General features: G+C 35.5%; 1 protein-coding gene across 2 annotated transcripts; it reads left to right on the plus strand.

The window, feature by feature from the left end:
- The first annotated feature begins 8,571 nt into the window (after positions 1 to 8,571).
- On the plus strand, positions 8,572 to 11,808 carry LOC125478307. 2 transcript variants are annotated; one of them, XM_048586426.1, is made up of 3 exons: positions 8,572 to 8,905; positions 9,375 to 9,497; positions 11,065 to 11,808. In XM_048586426.1, the coding sequence occupies exons 2-3, from the start codon at positions 9,417 to 9,419 to the stop codon at positions 11,479 to 11,481; spliced, it is 498 nt and encodes a 165-aa protein (XP_048442383.1). In that variant the 5' UTR covers positions 8,572 to 8,905; positions 9,375 to 9,416; the 3' UTR covers positions 11,482 to 11,808. The 2 variants fall into 2 exon arrangements, with proteins under 2 accessions (XP_048442383.1, XP_048442382.1); XM_048586425.1 differs by having other exon boundaries at positions 8,572 to 9,497.
- The last annotated feature ends 6,669 nt before the right edge of the window (positions 11,809 to 18,477 follow it).

Raw genomic sequence — 18,477 nt, forward strand, 5'->3', positions numbered from 1 at the left:
GTTGAGGTTAATTTTAATAAATAAATACTATAGCGTGCATCAACCGACTCCTATTTAAATGATTAAGAGCACGTACTGACCTATTTTTTGTGGCTAATTCAGTATATTAATATTACTATAGTGGTTAAATATATTTCTTTGAAAGCCAAATGGCCCAAAGAACACAGCCAAAACAACATTACAACACAAAGAAACTAAAATCTGGAGCAATTGTTCATAAAATGCAGTACTGGATTGGTTTCTCCGGAGAGCAAGGCAGGGCATCTGAACGAAGGACGATGACCAGAGATCAGTACGTTGAAATGTTGTTGACAGCAACGGAAGTTTGACAGGGTATTAAATTTGTAGATAAAATTTGCAAATTAAATGATGTATCACCAATAGGAATAAACACGATTATTAATGCTCAAGGAACAATCAATTCAACAACTTTCATGTCATTTAATTTACAAAACTTTATCTACCAATTTAATCTTCCTAGCATTACTAAATTTAAACTCGAAGTTTTTCTTCGATTAAACCAATGCTAATAGAAGTGCAGATTCCTGTTGGAGGAGGAAAAGCAGGTGGGAATATAGGAAGTTATTGATTAGGTACAAGTTGACGCACCCCATAAAACGCGTTGCATTTTTCAACTTTAAGTTTTTGGCATCTAAACAAAAGTCACTGAAACATCCCATTCGAAAAGAAAAGTTGACGGATATCTGAACACTCTAAACTAGTACTCTTAATAGCTAAGCTAAACTATCTCTTCCTTTTTATTTCTTTTCAGATCTGCAGACTTATTTCTTAACAAACATCATTTAATTTCTATACTAGACCCAAGGGCAATACGAGTAAAAAGAAGAACACAATTTCCCCACAATTTCCACAGCGACTCACATTATCTTGGCAGAAAATAAACTTAGAATTGATGATGATAAAATCACCGAATTAACAAAGGGGTGTATAAAAAGTAAATAATGTGTCGATAGCGCCACCTTTTTAAAAAACAATAATCATATCTGAACTTGTTTTACTAGAGCCCCAAAAGTAGCCTGACGATTGAATTCTGTTTCCCTATAAGTCATCTCTAATTGCCAGTTGCCTTCCTGAAAGACTCAGGGTCAAGAAAATTGAGTAGTAGAGGTGCCTTACCTGAATTTCCTAGTTAGCGACTTTGGAATCCGATTTACTTGCTACTTTCTCCTAAAAGGGGCATAATCAAGGCAATGGTGTTCAACTCCGCTATCAAATCCGTTCTTTAAAGTGGGAACCCTCTCTTTATCTTTATTTGGTGTAACTACTAAACCGGATGAGAGGAAACTTTCACGTCCGATTTTTAAAGGGGCAGATCCTATAGGATCCTATCCAAAATTTTCTTTTGCTAGGCCCATTGCTAAAAAACCTACTTTGTTATGATTACAAAATTCATTCGAATATGAAATCCAATCCTGAAAATACAACATTCCACTTTTTTTATGAAAATTAATCCTAAAAATATAGCTTCCCACTTTTTTATGAAAATCAATCTCGGAAATGCAGTTCCCTACGCCGCCGCGAGAGAGTCCGAATCACTAGCTGACAATTTAGCAAAGGTGTGGAATCACTAGAGTCCGAATCTCTAATTCTCCCATTCAAATTCATCAAGGCATGATTTGTTTTGCTACATACTAGAGCATTAGTTCTTTCAAAAGAAAAGGGAAAGTGGCAATCGACCCCAGCTGGAGCTAGGATCGATGTCAAAGATATGGATCAAGATTGAAACCCTCACCAAAAAGGGGAAGAACTCTCACCAAAGGAGAGAAGCTCTCTCACGGAAAGAGAGAAAAAAGTCTTTATTAGACATTTCCTTTGAATATGGTCTAACACTACTACAATATAGGCTATCATTGGCGAAGCAAAAACCGACAAGAAACACAATTTCTGTCGACAATTTGGCAAAAATCCGACATAAAACAATGCAATGTCGGATTAGAATAGCGACACTAATGCTAGCATCACGAAAGGCCTTCAGTGTCGGTTTTTTCGCTTAATCCGACACTACGCAGCGTCGGTTAAAAGCGACACTGACATTAACGTCGATTTAAAGTGACGTATACTTGAACATTACGTCGGTTTAAAGCGACGCTCATTAGTAATTTAATTATAATATATCCACCCTACTGTCGGTTTTAACTGACATTGTGATAAAATTAAATAAATAAAATATACCTAAACCGACGTTAGATAACAATTAAGTAAGTAAAATATTCAAACTAGTACGACACCATCTTTGTTAATAATAAAAAAAAAATACGAGAATCTGCATCGTTTTCAATTAATTGGTACTAAAAAAAATTATATAACCAAATTAATAAATTTCATGTAAAGGCCAAAACAAACCTTAACAAAAATTATTAACAATAAAAATAGTGCCAAAATATACAAATATTTTATATCCAATATTCCACATAATATACAAAAACTCAAACAGAATATACAAATATCTTAAAAATGTACAACTCATACAAAATTCTTGCCACACTCTTGCAAAAGATTTTGAACCAGTTGTATGGTTCATTGTTTTCAACAGCCGATTAATCTTATTCCTTTATTCTATTCCAGAAAACTTCATTTTCTTCTTCCTTGATCTTACGCAATCAGTCGTCAAAGGGAGATTTCTATACTCTCTAACCTCCCCTGCTACATATCTTGAAAAAGCACTAGAGTTATCACTAACGCATTTTCCAGACGAATCAAACGAGCAAAGTTGTTTTGTCCATTTTTAAAGCAAGAGTATATGATACTACTAACATAAGGTTTGCATTCATTGATGGACTATATAGTTGCCTTAGGGCCTTAGGATGACTATGAACCTTTGATTCGATTCAAACACGAGCCTAGTGTTGAATCTCGGTCTAGGGATGGAGATTGATTTTAGTTACGCGTTTAATCACATTAAGGCGTGTTGTCTTATTGGGCGTTGGACCCAACTACTCCATTTTCATGCATATCGAATAAAACAAGAAAGGAGTACTTCAAAGTAAATAAGAGCTTATGCTCTTTTACAACAATTGATCAAATCAAATTACTTTAAAGTAAAGAAGAGCTTATGCTCTTTTACAACAATTGATCATATCAAATTACAACCAAAATTTAATCTACACATTCCCATGGTTCAAACAAATTTGAAACGGCCTTTCACATAGCTCAATTATCGTAGGCTAAGGTTCATAATCACCCTTTCTTTAATTAATTAACGCTTTAACTAATTAAACTTGAATGCAACATTTTCATTTGGTTTTTGTATCCATAGAATTGATTTAAATGGAACTAAATATAATGAAAATCCAATTCTCATTAAAGAGACAAAACAATTTTTGTTCTCATTCTATTTGGGCCATTTTGCAAATACACAAACTTTTGGGCCAAAATACAAATACACAAAAGTATCAAAACTTTATTTAATTGCACAAAAGCACCCCACTAGAGGGGTGGCCGGCCATAGGATAGTAACATAGAGATTTTTGATAAAAAGAATTTTGTAAGTGGATTTTGGTGGGTGAGATTAAAGATGGTGGGGATGGTTTGAAAAGAAAATATACCTTTGATATAATTAAAAACATTTAATCATTTCTTACCAACAAACATCATCCATCAACTAATATTCAAAATTATATCTTTGACATAATCATCACCCATCAACTAATAATCAAAACTTTATGTAAAACATAAAACTTTTGAATCAAAACTTCAAAACTTTTTGTTCTTGATAAGAACTTCAAGAAATATGAAGAACATACATGAAAACTCATAATAGCTCCATGGATGTTTTCTTTCATCAAAAACTCAAATTTTCACAACTCAAAAGAGGGTTAATATCCTAGGGTACTTAGGGGTTCCAAAAAGCACTTTAAAACCATTTTAACAAGCCTAACATGAACCCAAAAAATCACCATTTGGATTTGGCCGAAAATCCCAAAACACTTGGCACCAACTTTTAGTTCCATTATTCATGCTCATATGAACTACATCTACAACATTTGAGATGGCAAATTTTCTAACAAAATTTACATTCAAAGAAGCAAGAATAAAGCTTGTAACAATTACAACATTCAAATCACAAACTATGAACTACAAAACCCAAAAGGATTCACCAACTACTAGACTTAGGCTCTTGATACCACTTGAAGGAAGATTTGTGAAAAACATGTTCATTTAAGCAACATCAATAGCATGCAATTAACAATTAAAGGCGGAATCATGCTTGTATGCACTTAAAACAAAACATTTACCCATGAAATTCAAAGCCTAGTAGATAGGTGAATCAAGACTCAACTCAAAACAAAGTGAGTTGAAAAATCAATACCTTTGTAGATTCCTCTTTGCATAAGCAAAGGCTAATCACCCAAAGAGAGGGCCTTCATTCCTTGCATCTTGGATCCATGGATTTGGATGGATGAAAAGGTTTCTCCAAGTTCCCAAAATTGAGAACCTCTAAGTCTCCACACCAAGGTATATTGTAGAAGAAATGAGTGACCTAGAGGAAGTAAGATTGCTAGCTATTCCCCTCTAGATTGGCCAGCCTCTTTGAGAGCAAAGGGAGGTTTTGTGTTCTCATCTTTACTCCCTAGAAAACCCTAAGGATGAAATGGCTATAAAGATGTCTTTATACCACCTCACAATGGAGTGGCAAACTTGCAATTAAGCCAAGTTCACTACCCTCCTCTAAATGGCCAGCCTAAGGGGATTTATTGGGCTATTTGGGCCTTTGTGAATCATTATTCATTAAGTTGTCATACAATTTAAGTCAATGGACTTGACGTTCGAAGCCCATTGGGCCTTAAGGTCCAAAACTATCCCGAGGTCTTCAACGAACTTATTCGTTTGATTAATAATCATATTAATTAATCCTTGCCATAAATAATTAAACCATTTAATTATTCTTACTCATTTCCGTTGAATCTTCAAACTCTACCTTACACGGTGTACGATCCATTAGGTTCCTTTTAGCGAGGCAGTGGGCGATTCAAACTCTTTCAAATCGATTGTGAATTGAAACTTACTTTCAATTCTCCCGTTAGTGATAATACACTTTTAGGGCTTCCACAAACCATGAGTGACACCTAGCAGCATATCATGGTTACCCAAGCTAATCAGAAGAGGTGGAGAACCTATTCAGTTTAGGATTACAAATGCAATACAGTCTTTCTCTAATACAATACTCTTGACCACATTGTTTGGTTTGATAGTTTATTCATGTCTACTATCCAATGTGAATCTTGTACTTATATGATTACCTTGAATGTGATCTGGAACACATTCCAACATCTCATTCATACTCTGGCCAGAGATTCTAAATCATATCATAGAGTATTCTCCCTCAAACAGTTTGAAGGTTAGAGATCCCTTGTTGCGCATTCACTTGCCTCCATGGCTAAGTGGCTTAATCCCAACGATGCCGTGGACACCCTGATAGAGTGACGTTGACATAATCAAATATTAAGGACCTAACCACAAGACAACTGTGATGCCTCAGGTCAAAAGACTAATTTGCATTATCCCAACCATGAGTTCTCATGTGACATGAATATGAGAACTCTTCGTTGATCGTGTTCAGTGAACTCATTCTCTATTGAGCACCTACGTACTTGTCTTGATGTCACACACACCAATGACTCGAGACTAGTCACTCTCCCTGAGAGAAGACATAGCACGTACTGATCTTAACGGACTGTCAATGCCCAATTGACAATCCTATGATCAGGAACGTTTAGGATGTGTCAACGAAAGAATGGTCTCATGAATCTAACTTCTTTAGATCGCATTCTTCCAATCACATATTCCTTGGACTTATCGTTTAAGCATATAACATTTATATTAGACGGCTCAAACAATAATCTTTGTCCTTTAAACTACATTAGTTTGAAATGTCCGTAAAGTATCATCATATGATTGGTTTTAGGGCACATTTCCAACACTAACACACTTGACTGAAAAGCAAGTGGCGTCGAAATAATAACATATTGCGTCGGTTAAAAGCGACGTGAGTGTGACAGACTTGATAGTGCAACTGGCGTCGAAATAAGAAAAGGTTACGTCGAATTAAGAAAAGGTTACATCGGTTAAAACCGACGCAAGGTCTGACACACTAAAATATTTCAAAGCTTGCGACAAAATAAGTAGAGGTTGTGTCGGTTAAAACCGACGCAAGGTCTGACACACAAACATTTCAAACATTTCAAACATTCATTCCCGCCTAAAACATTTCAAATTTTCATTCCCGCCTAAATATTTCAAGTTATGTCATATAATATTTTAATAAATAATATTTAATACATAGTAAAAAACAATAATATAATTTTATGATAAAATATCATCACACATGAATTGAAACATAGTCTAATTGATATTAAAATACATAATCAAGTAACGGGACAAAACTTTTCGACGGTTACAAAACGAAAAACCACGATTTAACAGTTATTTTAACTCTGATTTTGATTATTTTTTTATAACTACACTCCTTGATCCTATATGAATACAATGAATGAATTCAATCTTCAATTTAAAATATTTACAATAGTGGATATCACAAAATCTTATGTTATACTTAATGGAAGTATAAATAAACTCTAAGTGTTAGTGAATCTATTGTTTTGATGGGATACGCATCCTTCAAAACTAATTTCAACGATCCAACCATCAAACTTGTTTATATATGTTTTGAGATCGCATACTTCAAAAAAGCGCAAAAAACAAACATTCAAAGATTAAATAACGGGACAACTTTTCAATGGTTATAAACAAAAAATCACGATTTAACGGTGATTTTAACTCCAATTTTGATTATTTTTTTATAGCTACACTCATTGACCCTATACGAATACAATGAATGAATTCGATCTTCAATTTAAAATATTTACACTAGTGAATACCACAAATCTTAAGTTATATTTAATAAAAGTATAATAAATTCTAAGTGTTAGTGAATCTATCGTTTTGATGGGATACGCATTCTACGAAACTAATTTCAACGATTCAACCATCAAATTTGTTTATACATGCTTCAAGATCGCATACGCCAAAAATGACAAATAACAAACATTCAGAGATCAAGTAACGAGACAAAACTTTTCGACGGTTATAAACGAAAAATCACAATTTAACGGTTATTTTAACTCCAATTTAGATGATTTTTTACAACTACACTCCTTGACCCTATATGAATATAATGAATGAATTCGATCTTCAATTTAATATATTTACACTAGTGGATACCGCAAAATCTTATGTTATACTTAATAAAAGTATGAATAAATTCTAAGTGTTAGTGAATCTATCATTTTGATGGGATACGCATTCTACGAATCTAATTTCAACGATCCAACCATCAAACTTGTTTATACATGCTTCAAGATCGCATACACCAAAAATGACAAATAACAAACATTCAGAGATCAAGTAACGGAACAAAATTTTTCGACGGTTATCAACGAAAAATCACGATTTAACGGTGATTTGAACTCCGATGTATTTTATGAATCTATCGTTTTGATGGGATACGCATTTTATGAAACTAATTTCAACGATCCAACCATCAAACTTGTTTATACAAGCTTCGAGATTGCATACACCAAAAATGGAAAAAAACAAACATTCAGAGATCAAGTAACGATACAAAACTTTTCGACGGTTATAAACAAAAAATCACAATTTAATGGTTATTTTAACTCCGATTTAGATGATTTTTTACAGCTACACTCCTTGACCTTATATGAATACAATGAATGAATTTGATCTTCAATTTAAAATATTTATTCTAGTGGATACCACAAAATCTTATATTATACTTAATAAAAAGTATAAATAAATTCTAAGTGTTAGTGAATCTATCGTTTTGATGGGATATGCATTTTACGAAACTAATTTCAATGATCCAACCATCAAACTTGTTTATGCATGCTTCGAGATCGTATATGCCAAAAATGGCAAAAAAATAAACATTCAGAGATCAAGTAACGGGACAAAACTTTTCGACGGTTATGAACGAAAAATAACGATTTAACGGTGATTTAAACTCCAATTTTGATGATTTTTTACAGCTACACTCCTTGACCCTATATGAATACAATGAATGAACTCGATCTTCAATTTAAAATATTTACACTAGTGGATACCACAAAATCTTATGCTATACTTAATGAAAGTATAAATAAATTCTAATTATTAATTTAACATAATAAATTCTTATATTACTAAATATTTTAAGTTCATGTTATATTTAATATTGTTAAAAGCGACACTGTTTTATTTAAAGTGACATTGTATTATTTAATTTCGCTTAAAAGTGACACTGTATTATTTAAAGCGACACTGTTTTATTTAAAGCGACACTAGTATTTAAAAATTATTAAAATGTATGTCGGTTTTAAGTGACATTAAATGTTTACATCGGTTTAAAAGCGACATTAAATGTTTATGACACTTATAAGTGACAGTAAATCCGACGTCATGTTCAATAAGTGTCGCAATTGCCTAGTTCGACACTATATTATATTAAACCGACACCACCTACTGACACTATAAGACCCTTTTGTAGTAGTGTAAAATTATGATTCACAAGTGTAGTCCACTCAATTATTGACCAAAAATTATGTAAGTCGTCTCTAATTGCCAGTCGCCTTCCTCAAAGACTCAGGGTCAAGAAAATTGAGTAGTAGAGTTGCCTCACCTGCATTTCCTAGTTAGCGATTTTGGAACCTGATTTACTCACTACTTTCTACTTCTCAATGGAATCGTACTTGTCCTGTGCAATGAAGCGTCCTCCTCCTAAAAGGGAAAATATCACAAAAGGTTGTTGATGGACATTAGAAAATGATACAGAAGAGAGAAGCTGCTCCTGTCAGAAAAGTCCGAAGCACCAGCCGATATTTTAGCAAAGGTGTTGAATTTCATCTCTAATTCTCCCATTCAATTTCATCAAGGCATGATTTGTTTTGCTACATACTAGAGCATTAGATCTTTCAAAAGAAAAGCGAAAGTGGCAATCGACCCCAGCTGGAGCTAGGGTCGATGCCAAAGATCTAGATCAAGATTGAAACCCTCACCAAAAAAGGGAAGAACTCTCACAGAAGGAGAGAATCTCTCTCACGGAAAGAGAGAAAAAAGTCTTTATTAGCCATTTCCTTTGAATATGGTCTAAAAGTATGATTGGTGCAGTCTACTCAATTATTGACCAAAAATTATGTAAGTCGTCTCTAATTGCCAGTCACCTTCCTCAAAGACTCAGGGTCAATAAAATTGAGTAGTAGAGTTGCCTTACCTGCATTTCCTAGTTAGCGATTTTGGAACCTGATTTACTCACTACTTTCTACTTCTCAATGGAATCGTACTCGTCCTGTGCAATGAAGCATCCTCCTCCTGAAAGGGAAAATATCACAAAAAGGCTATTGATGGACATTGTAAAACGATACAATAGAGAGAAGTTGCTCCTGTCGGAAGAGTCTGAAGCACCTGCCGACAATTTAGCAAAGGTGTGGAATTTCATCTCTAATTCTCCCATTCAATTTCATCAAGGCATGATTTGTTTTGCTACGTACTAGAGTTTTACTTCTTTCAATTTGAACCGTGTTTTACTTTCGTAACTAGAGTCTCTACTTTAGCGATCACTAGGAACATTGCCCGCATGTTGCTGCAGGTTTTGATTCCGTAATGCATTTTCAATTACATTAATATAGAAAATGCACATCTTAGTTCAACCAACTCCAAAAAAATACAGGTGAACACAGATAATTCAACTTGAAATCAGTTAGGTGGCCCATCAACATCAAATAACCTATCAGCTTGGATGGATTAGAGAAATAACAAATAAATAGGCGAAGTCATTGTCTGAGAAACTGTGCAGGAATCAGAAAATTCCTAGCACCTCCGGCCCAGGTTGGTATTTCAGGTTTTTAGTTAGAGAAATTACCCGCTCGGCCCTTTCAAAATCAACTGCAATTTCCTTCATCAAACTGAAAGCCTTCGCAATAACCCAAATGCGTAATGAAATTACCTGCTTGGCCCTACAAATTTTGGAAATCTCAGAAAACCCTCGACGATATCGAAGCCACTAAATCGCCCCTCATACTGTCCGTTGGATTTGGATCCAAGGGGCAAAGAGACACTTCGACTCTCTCCGCCCAACCCAGCCCATCACACCTGTTGTTTGAACACTGGACCCAAACGCAACGGCCCAACCCGGGTTCTTTGGGTGAAAAAAAGGGCCAACACACAATGGCACAATTGTTATCAATTCAAAATTGATGTCCTATTTCGTAGGCAAGATGAATAGTGCAATTACAACCTCTACTCTAGACTATAGTAATAGCAATGCCTAGGAGTGGTATTGGTACGATTACCCTACTTTTGGTATGACAAAATTTATTATCATTATTGTGCCAAACTTTCGGTATACCAAATTTCGGCATGCCAAATGGTTCGGTTGGCATGATATGGTAATGGTAATTACCTCTTTGTTTTGGGTCATTCTTTTAGGCTTAAATTTGATTTTTTTTTTCAACCCAATTCAAGGCCCAAATGTGTTTTGGCCACTCTCTTTAGGTTTCTAAAACTTTTTTATTTAATTATGAGAATTTTATAAAGATTCATTTAAGAAACAAGAAGCAAATAGATGGAAGAATTGCTGAAAGAATCCAACATCCCTAAAAAAAATAGTACAAAGATTCCAAAATTTCATCTCTACATTCTTTAAAATTGTACAAAAATTAACTTGATAGATGAAGTCAGGGAGAAAGACATCCCAATTTGATGAAGGAGAAAATGAGATGGACTGCGAAGAGAGAGAGAGTTGTTGGAATGGGAGCAACATAGATGAAGCCGATGGCTAGATGAGTGAAAAGATGAAGAGTCGCAGCGTAAAAAGGCTTAGGTTTTTTTATTGAGAAAGTAGAAGTTAGAGGGTGAGATGATTGGATAAATGACTAGGAGAAAAAAAATATAAAATGCGTATATAATGATAATAATACCTAATTAGTCGTTTGCATAATTATTTGTAGATCTCTGAAGTTGTAATTGAAACATTACTAATTTATTATGCAGCCAAATTCAGCTGAGTGGTTCTTTTTAGTCACTAGCCTTTGCATGGAGATCTTATCAGCTGCTTGTGATCAAGCTTCGTCCACAAGTAGGCCTCGGTATGCGCTGTTTGGAATGCTCTTGGCTATTGCAGCTCTCCTCACTTGCATATGGGAGCTGATTTACAGAGGCAGGAAGAGGGGATGTGACATGCTTTTTGGTTCTGTCATTGAACTTTCTGTCATTGAACTTTTTGGGTTCCTCGGAGGCCTCGCTCAGTGTGTTTGCTCAATAATTCAATACGTTTATTACATTCGGCGTGCTGAAAATCCTATCAAACTGTCCCTTTTGCCTGCCATCTTTCTCATATGTTTGATTGCTGCGAGATTAAGTAGGAATCGAATGCAGACCAAAGATGAGACCGGTGAACATACAGCTTAGACAAAGACTGATCAGTAAAGATGTGCTTGATTGTTTGTCGCCTAATCAAGTTTCGGAAGCTAATAAAAGCTTAAGGATTTTACGTGCTACCTAGAATTATGTTGAAAGTATGAACGACGATATATTTGTAAACATTCGTATTTATAGATTGGAAGGAAAAGATACGAGCAGAATAGTATACATAGGTCCCATCAGGTGATTTATGTGCAAATTCCTCTATCTTTTCACAAGACATTTGTGTTACGTTTGTACAAATATTAGAGTAATGATCTCGGTATTTACTACAAATTAAATAAGTTCTGCAAATATTGCAGAGTCTTTATCTGATTTTTTTTACAGCCAAAGTTGTAGTTGACAGCCACAAGAAGCTTTTAATTGAGGGGGCATATATGTTGCTTCAATCTTTTTCTTTTGGTGGAACTTTGCATCAACCGAATTATAATTTAAGTGATTAAAAACATCTACTGATCTAATTCATATGACTAATTTAGGTGTTTTGATATAGGTGCCTTAGTTTTGAAATTCTGAGATTTAACATCCATAGCTTTTAGACTTTTGATCAAACATTCTTATCTAATTTTTAATAACAAAAATTACGTATATTTGGTTTACCAATCAAATGACAAATTAATATCACCTAAATCCTAAAATCTAGGAGATATATTATCCCATAATTCATTTCAAACGACACTTTTCATTACTCAAATAAAAAATATCATTAAAATTCTAAAAATACAACTAACATCCTATTAAACATAATGTACCAATTATGGACATGATATATGAATGCACATATGTATTAAGCATTGTTCTTCTCAAGAACACGACAGTTGACAATTGTAATGTCGTAATACATCTTTAGATGAATATTGCAGATGAACTGTTATTAACATATTCTTCTTTTCATCATCATTATTTATTTCTGAAAAATTGAATGGTTCTCCCTTCTGTTATATCGTTCTCGCTTAATCGCCTCAAAAGACCAAATTTAGGAGGGAGTGTGCAGAAGGTAAAAATTGTGCAGAAATCGTCTTTGGCATTGGCAAATTAGTTTAGGTGCAAGGTGTAAAACGACAGAGTGAAATCTAAGAGTGAACTGAGATTTAGGGAAAAAAAAAAACACTAGGCGAAACAATAATTGACGTTCTTTAACTAAATTAAGCACATTCAGAACTTCAGGTCTTCATGCTTCACGCACTAGTACAACTTAGTTGTTTCTAGTATTCAAAATGCCACACTCGCACAAATTACAACTGAAAAAAGTCTCAAAATCCAGCTCCAATGCGTTCGATCCCTCCTTTGTTGCATCATATCATGCTTTCTGTGCAGAACAAACATTATCAGCAATGAGTGGACATCAAACGACAAGGTGCAGAAGCATAATTGCAGGCTTTAGAAGACTAGATCGATCTAAATTACCTGCATTGGGAGGTACAACTTAAACTCAGGAGGAAGTTCCTCTTCGGAGTACAAGCAGTCAGAGAAATATATCCTCCTCAGGCGGCAATTTGCATGAACCTGAACTCGCAATGTCTCCACATAGTTTGTTCCATAGGCTCTCCTCGTAAAATCGGCTAGATTAAACTGGATTTGATTCCAGCCATCACCCTTTGGAAGTTTAGAAATTGATTAGATATCGAGTTGGAAGTTTCATAATCAATCTTTATCTCTCGTTGACATTTGGAAGTTACAACTAGTTTCTTTTTATAGATCTCGAACCCACGAATACATAGGCGAAAGCCGTTTACAAGTCCGAATTATAACGGTATAATTACAGACGTTTAAATTGTGAACTTTAGATTGTGGGAATTATTAAATTCCCGCATGTGTTTAAAGGTTAGGTTAGTTTTTTTTTTAAGGGGACCAATCAGTTTTTTTTTTTTTAGAGGGTTATAAAGGACCGTTGAGGGAGGAGAGAAGCTGACATTTCCTCCCACTAGTTAGTGACCCGTGTGCTCCAACCTATTTTCAAATTCACTAATTTCAAGCCAATTCCTCCAGTTCTCAGCTGACTTTCTTATCTACTTCACCTGTAACTTGCTCAACTATCTTCTTCCTTTCATCTCCACCAAAAATCAAGTTTGTTTGAGGCTTAATTCGGGTAGAACTCCACCGGAGAACCCAGGGATTCTCGACGGCGATTCGTCATTCTGATGAGTATCACCATTCACCATTACCCTTATTCAACTTCCCTTGGACCCAAGAACAAGACCCAACTAGTGGTTGGGGCATTGGAACACCAAAGAAGCCGAATTGAAGAACACCCACCTTAGGGTTTCGTTGGGTGCGAGCCAATTTGAGGGCCTTCCCGGCCAAATTGGACTCGGCCACAGGACGTGGTCGAACGTGATGCCTTGACTCTCGTGCTAAGGTGCATTAGCGCGGGCTCCAGGTGAGTGACTTTAATATATGTGATATTGATGATTACCTTGCTTTCATAATTATTACCTTGTGAGGGTATGACTTGGTGTTATAAATATGTTTTCTATTAAATTGTTATGTTAATACCTAGTTTTTGATTTAAGATTATGAAATGAGATTTGACTATTACATATTGAAATATGATGTAAGTTGTTTGATTGGCATGATGTGATGAAATGTTGATGCGAGTTTTATACGCACACAAATTAAACCATCTTTTTGTCAATTGTAGTATAAGTATAAGTAGGGATCGTTCTGGACCGGGGATTAGGAGGGATTGTTAATCACTTGGATTTGACTTAAAAACGTAAAAACACAATATAAAACACTATTTAATGCTCAAAGAATGCAAAACTAAAAATAAGAAAGATTAAGACTAAGACTTCAATGAAATAGGGGGGAATTGGATTTGGACGAATTTAAACTAAAATGGAAACTTGGAAATAAAAACAAATTGTAAATACGATTTTGACGGAAATGAATGGATGGGAAGCTAGTTAAGGGGTTCATCTCTACATATGTTATACTTGCATACAAAACGATGTCTAATTGCTTTTTAATAAACCATGAATTCTCAACGCCCCGGGTTAATTAGGTCCGCTTAAATTAACCGTCAAGTTTTCCTTAAGTTAATGAATTGGATGATTACATACGACAATCCAAAGCATTCCTCACAAGTTCCCTACATGAATTGCATAATAGAGATACAAGCAAGAATCATTAAGCATCATGAAAACTATAAGTGTTGACGAGGCATTCGTTACTATGATTGCATGAAACTTATGCCAAGAATATGTTTAACACGATTGTTTATAAGCAACCTCCACTACTTGTGAATATAAGTTCATAACTATTACGTGAAACTCACTTATATTCTAGCGTCAAATTCATGCATGAAAATTAAGCGTTCATTCTTAATAAACATACATAAATAGGTTATCAATCAAACAGTTAAACAAATTGAATTCACAACTTATGAAACGTAATTAAAAGTAATCAAATCATATTACAAACATAAACATAGTTTCGAATCACCCCCTAGCTAAAGGGGGTTTATTTCCTCATACGTACAAAACAAAGAGAATTGAAATTAAACATTGAAATCAAAGAAACGCCTAAACATTCCAACAACTCAATCTTGAATTGTATGAACGTTTAGGCCCTCTTATCTTCCTCTTTATTGTAGCATAAGGTCTAGGGATAGTTGGTTGGGGGGATGGAAGTGTTGGGAAATTATGGAAATGGATGAGGAGTGGTGGAAATGGAAGATGGTTTTTGGATTCTAAGGGAGAGAAACTCACGGCTAGGGAAGTGTTTGTGGTGTGTTGTGTTGTGAATGAGATGAGATGATTTTTGAATGAATGAATGCAAGGGTATTTATAGGAGGAGTGGAGATGTATATGGCTATTTGTTTAAGGTGTTTGTGGCTACAATGATGAAGAATTGCATGTGGAAATAAAAGGGAAAATGTGGTGAAATGATGAAGTAGGAAGGTGGAAATGCATGTGACATGTTGGAAAGGAAATGGGAATATGAGTAGGCCATGGCATGGGAGTTGTTTTGTTGGTGTAAATGTGTCATGGTTGCAATGATGAAGAATAAAGGGTGCATGTGGGGTGGAATTGAATGAATGCAAAGTGAATGAATAATGAAATGAGTTAAAGAGGGAGAATGTGGTGAAATGATGAAGTAGGAAGGTGGAAATGCATGTGACTTGTTTGTGGAATAAAGAATGAATGGTGGAATGATGAAGAGTTGCATAAAGAATGCATGTAGGGTTAGCTAGGTTGGCTTTGTTTGGGTGCATGTGTGTTAATGGTGGTTTTGCATGTGAATTGATGGATTGTTTTTGATGGAATGGATGGTTCTTTGCATGGCTTTTGAAGTGTTTGTGGGCTTTGGAATTGGAAGGAAATGCATGGCCTTGGGGTTGGTTTAAGAGAGAATGGGCTAGGCCCTTTGTTTTATGTCCAAAATGAATACAAGGCCTTCAAATTCGTCCAACACTTTGGCTCCAATCACATGCTATCCATTCCAAGCCCAATTTTGCTCCAAAATGCTCCAAAATGCATCTTTTTGCTTCCTTAGCCATATGAACCTAAAAACACACGAAAATGGCTTAAACTACTAAAACAACTATGAATTAACAACATAGATGCACGAAAACAAGCTAAGTAAGTCGCCTAAATATGCTCCTATCAAATGTAAGGGCCAGTGGTGGGTCATTAACCCTTTGGGGATTTGTTGCTTCGATATTGTTTCATTTCCGTTTTGTTGATCCGTTCTAAAAGTTAGTATTTATGCCTTACTTCTCTTGATTGAGCTTTTGTAAATTAAGTAACTTGTGCTGATCTCAGTTCTTTGAGCCGTTGTCCCTTATGCATGTTGGCTTTCCGCGAATCCGTTGAGTGATGATTCGGAATCGTACCCTTTCAGATTCCATTGAAAGATGGTCCGGAATCCCTCATACTCCGCGATTCCATTGAGTGATGATCCAGAATCTTAACCATTCAGATTCCGTGGAGAGATGGTTCGGAATCCCTCTTACTCTGCGATCCCGTTGAGTAATGGTCCGGGATCATATCCACCTTAGTTCATTGAGTTTGGTTTGAGATAGTTGCAAAGGTGTAGGCTTTGGCTAAATTGTGTCGCCGTAATCCTACTTTCATTGTGTGTATGTGAATATGGTTGTGAGATGTTGTGGTTGTTTCAAATGAACTTTTGGATGTCCGGATGAATCCTTCAGAGTTTTCAAAGGTTTGGTATTGATTATTATGTATGAATTATATTCAATGTTTATAAATTGTGTTTGATGGATGGTTTTATTATTGTCTCACATACTTGGTATTATTGTCACTCACACGAGCTTCGCAGCTTATCCGGGTTGATGGTTGCCGATGTACCATTTCGATGGTGTAGGCACTGATCATACAGGTGACAAGGTTAAGTATACTTCGAGACGTTCGTAGGTGGGGGTAGCAGTGTGGTATCAGAGACTTGGAGCGTTAGGTTACCCTTGATTCACTCTTGTACTTTTTATTTTGGGACTTTCTTTTGAGCACCTCGAACTTGTTTTTAGTCTGGTGAAGGTTGTACTTCTTTTTGGAATGTACATATTTGTAAATATCAAGTGGAGAACTTAGTCACCTTCATATTATTTTGGTTTATCATTTTAAGTATTTCATTCAGTCGCTTATACCGTATTTAACGAACGTTATTTTCCTTGTCACATGTCAATTCTCGACGTATGTTAGGATCGGAGTGTGACATTAAGTCATAAATTAAAATTAAAAAAAACTGGAATCCCACTAATGTGAGCTTCACAATAAGTAATTTGAATGTTTAAACTGACTATTGCATGTTCTAGGCACTAAAATTGCTCAAAACGCAACTAAAGCACGATTAAACAAAGTTAATTACTTCAGAGCTAATGAATATGAATAAAAAAAATACCTAACACAGAAAAAAGAAATCTAAAAAGGGTTTAGAAATTCAAACTTTTTTTCGACAAACGATAATATAATCTACACTAAATTCCTCTGATCTACGAGGACGAAGATACGAACTTGGGGGTGCAGAGAGCTCTAGCACTAGCAAGCATTCTATCAATGGCAGAGTATGAATCCCAGTTATTCTTGCAAAGAATTTGTAGACAAATCTAGAAGCTATCTGTAACCCTAAATTAGATTAGCACTAAAAAAAAAATATTGAAGTCGGACCAATTGTAACTTACCAGGAAAAGAGTCCTCCGTTCAACACCGGCGGGAATCGCACAACTTTCCGAGCCTCTCAAAAGCCCTAACGCTCGCTCATACACCGACTGCAAATTTGCAATCCCCTTCTTCAATCCTTCTCCTTAACCATTTTTTCTTTCATTTTTTAATAGACTATAATGCCCTCGTTGATGACAGCCTAGTTCCTGCGATATTGAATGACAAAAAGGGAAAAGTGAAAAAATGGATATAGGAAAGAATTGTAGTAAAAACAGGACAGCTGCTCTGCCGCCGTCGTCGGTTGATGAGTCTCACTTGGCAGCTTCCATCTCAGTACCGGTCCCTTGAAGAAGGAAGACAAGTTCATAGCCATTCATTAAAGATGGGTTTCAAATTCCAAATGTATATAATGACAGCTTCGGTTGACATGTATGCCAAATGTGGTAGCGTTAGTTATGCTCGTGAGGGATGCAGTAACTTGGAACGCAATGATATCAGGGCTTTCACAAAATGGGAGGGGCATCGAGGCTCTACAGCTCTTCAAGGAGATGCGGTTGGAGGATGCAAAACCGGACTACGTTACATTTGTTAATCTTCTCTCTGCTTGCAGCCATATGGGATCCGTCGAGAGAGGGTGGATGTATTTTAAGATGATGTCTAATGAATTTGGCGTAGCCCCAAGGGTGGAACATTATGCTTTTATGGTTGATGTATTGAGCCATGCCGGGAAGTTAGATGAAGCCAAAGAGTTCATAGAATCAGCAACTATGGATCATGGTATGTGTTTATGGCGTATTCTATTAAGTGCTTCTCGGAAGTATCGTAATTACGAATTGGCAGCCTATGCTGTAGAGAGTTTAAT

Source organism: the organism of the source record quoted next, unplaced genomic scaffold (genome assembly GCF_019419815.1).
Source record: "Pyrus x bretschneideri cultivar Hongxiangsu unplaced genomic scaffold, Pyrus_bretschneideri_v1 Contig24, whole genome shotgun sequence".
Taxonomy (NCBI): Eukaryota; Viridiplantae; Streptophyta; class Magnoliopsida; order Rosales; family Rosaceae; genus Pyrus; species Pyrus x bretschneideri.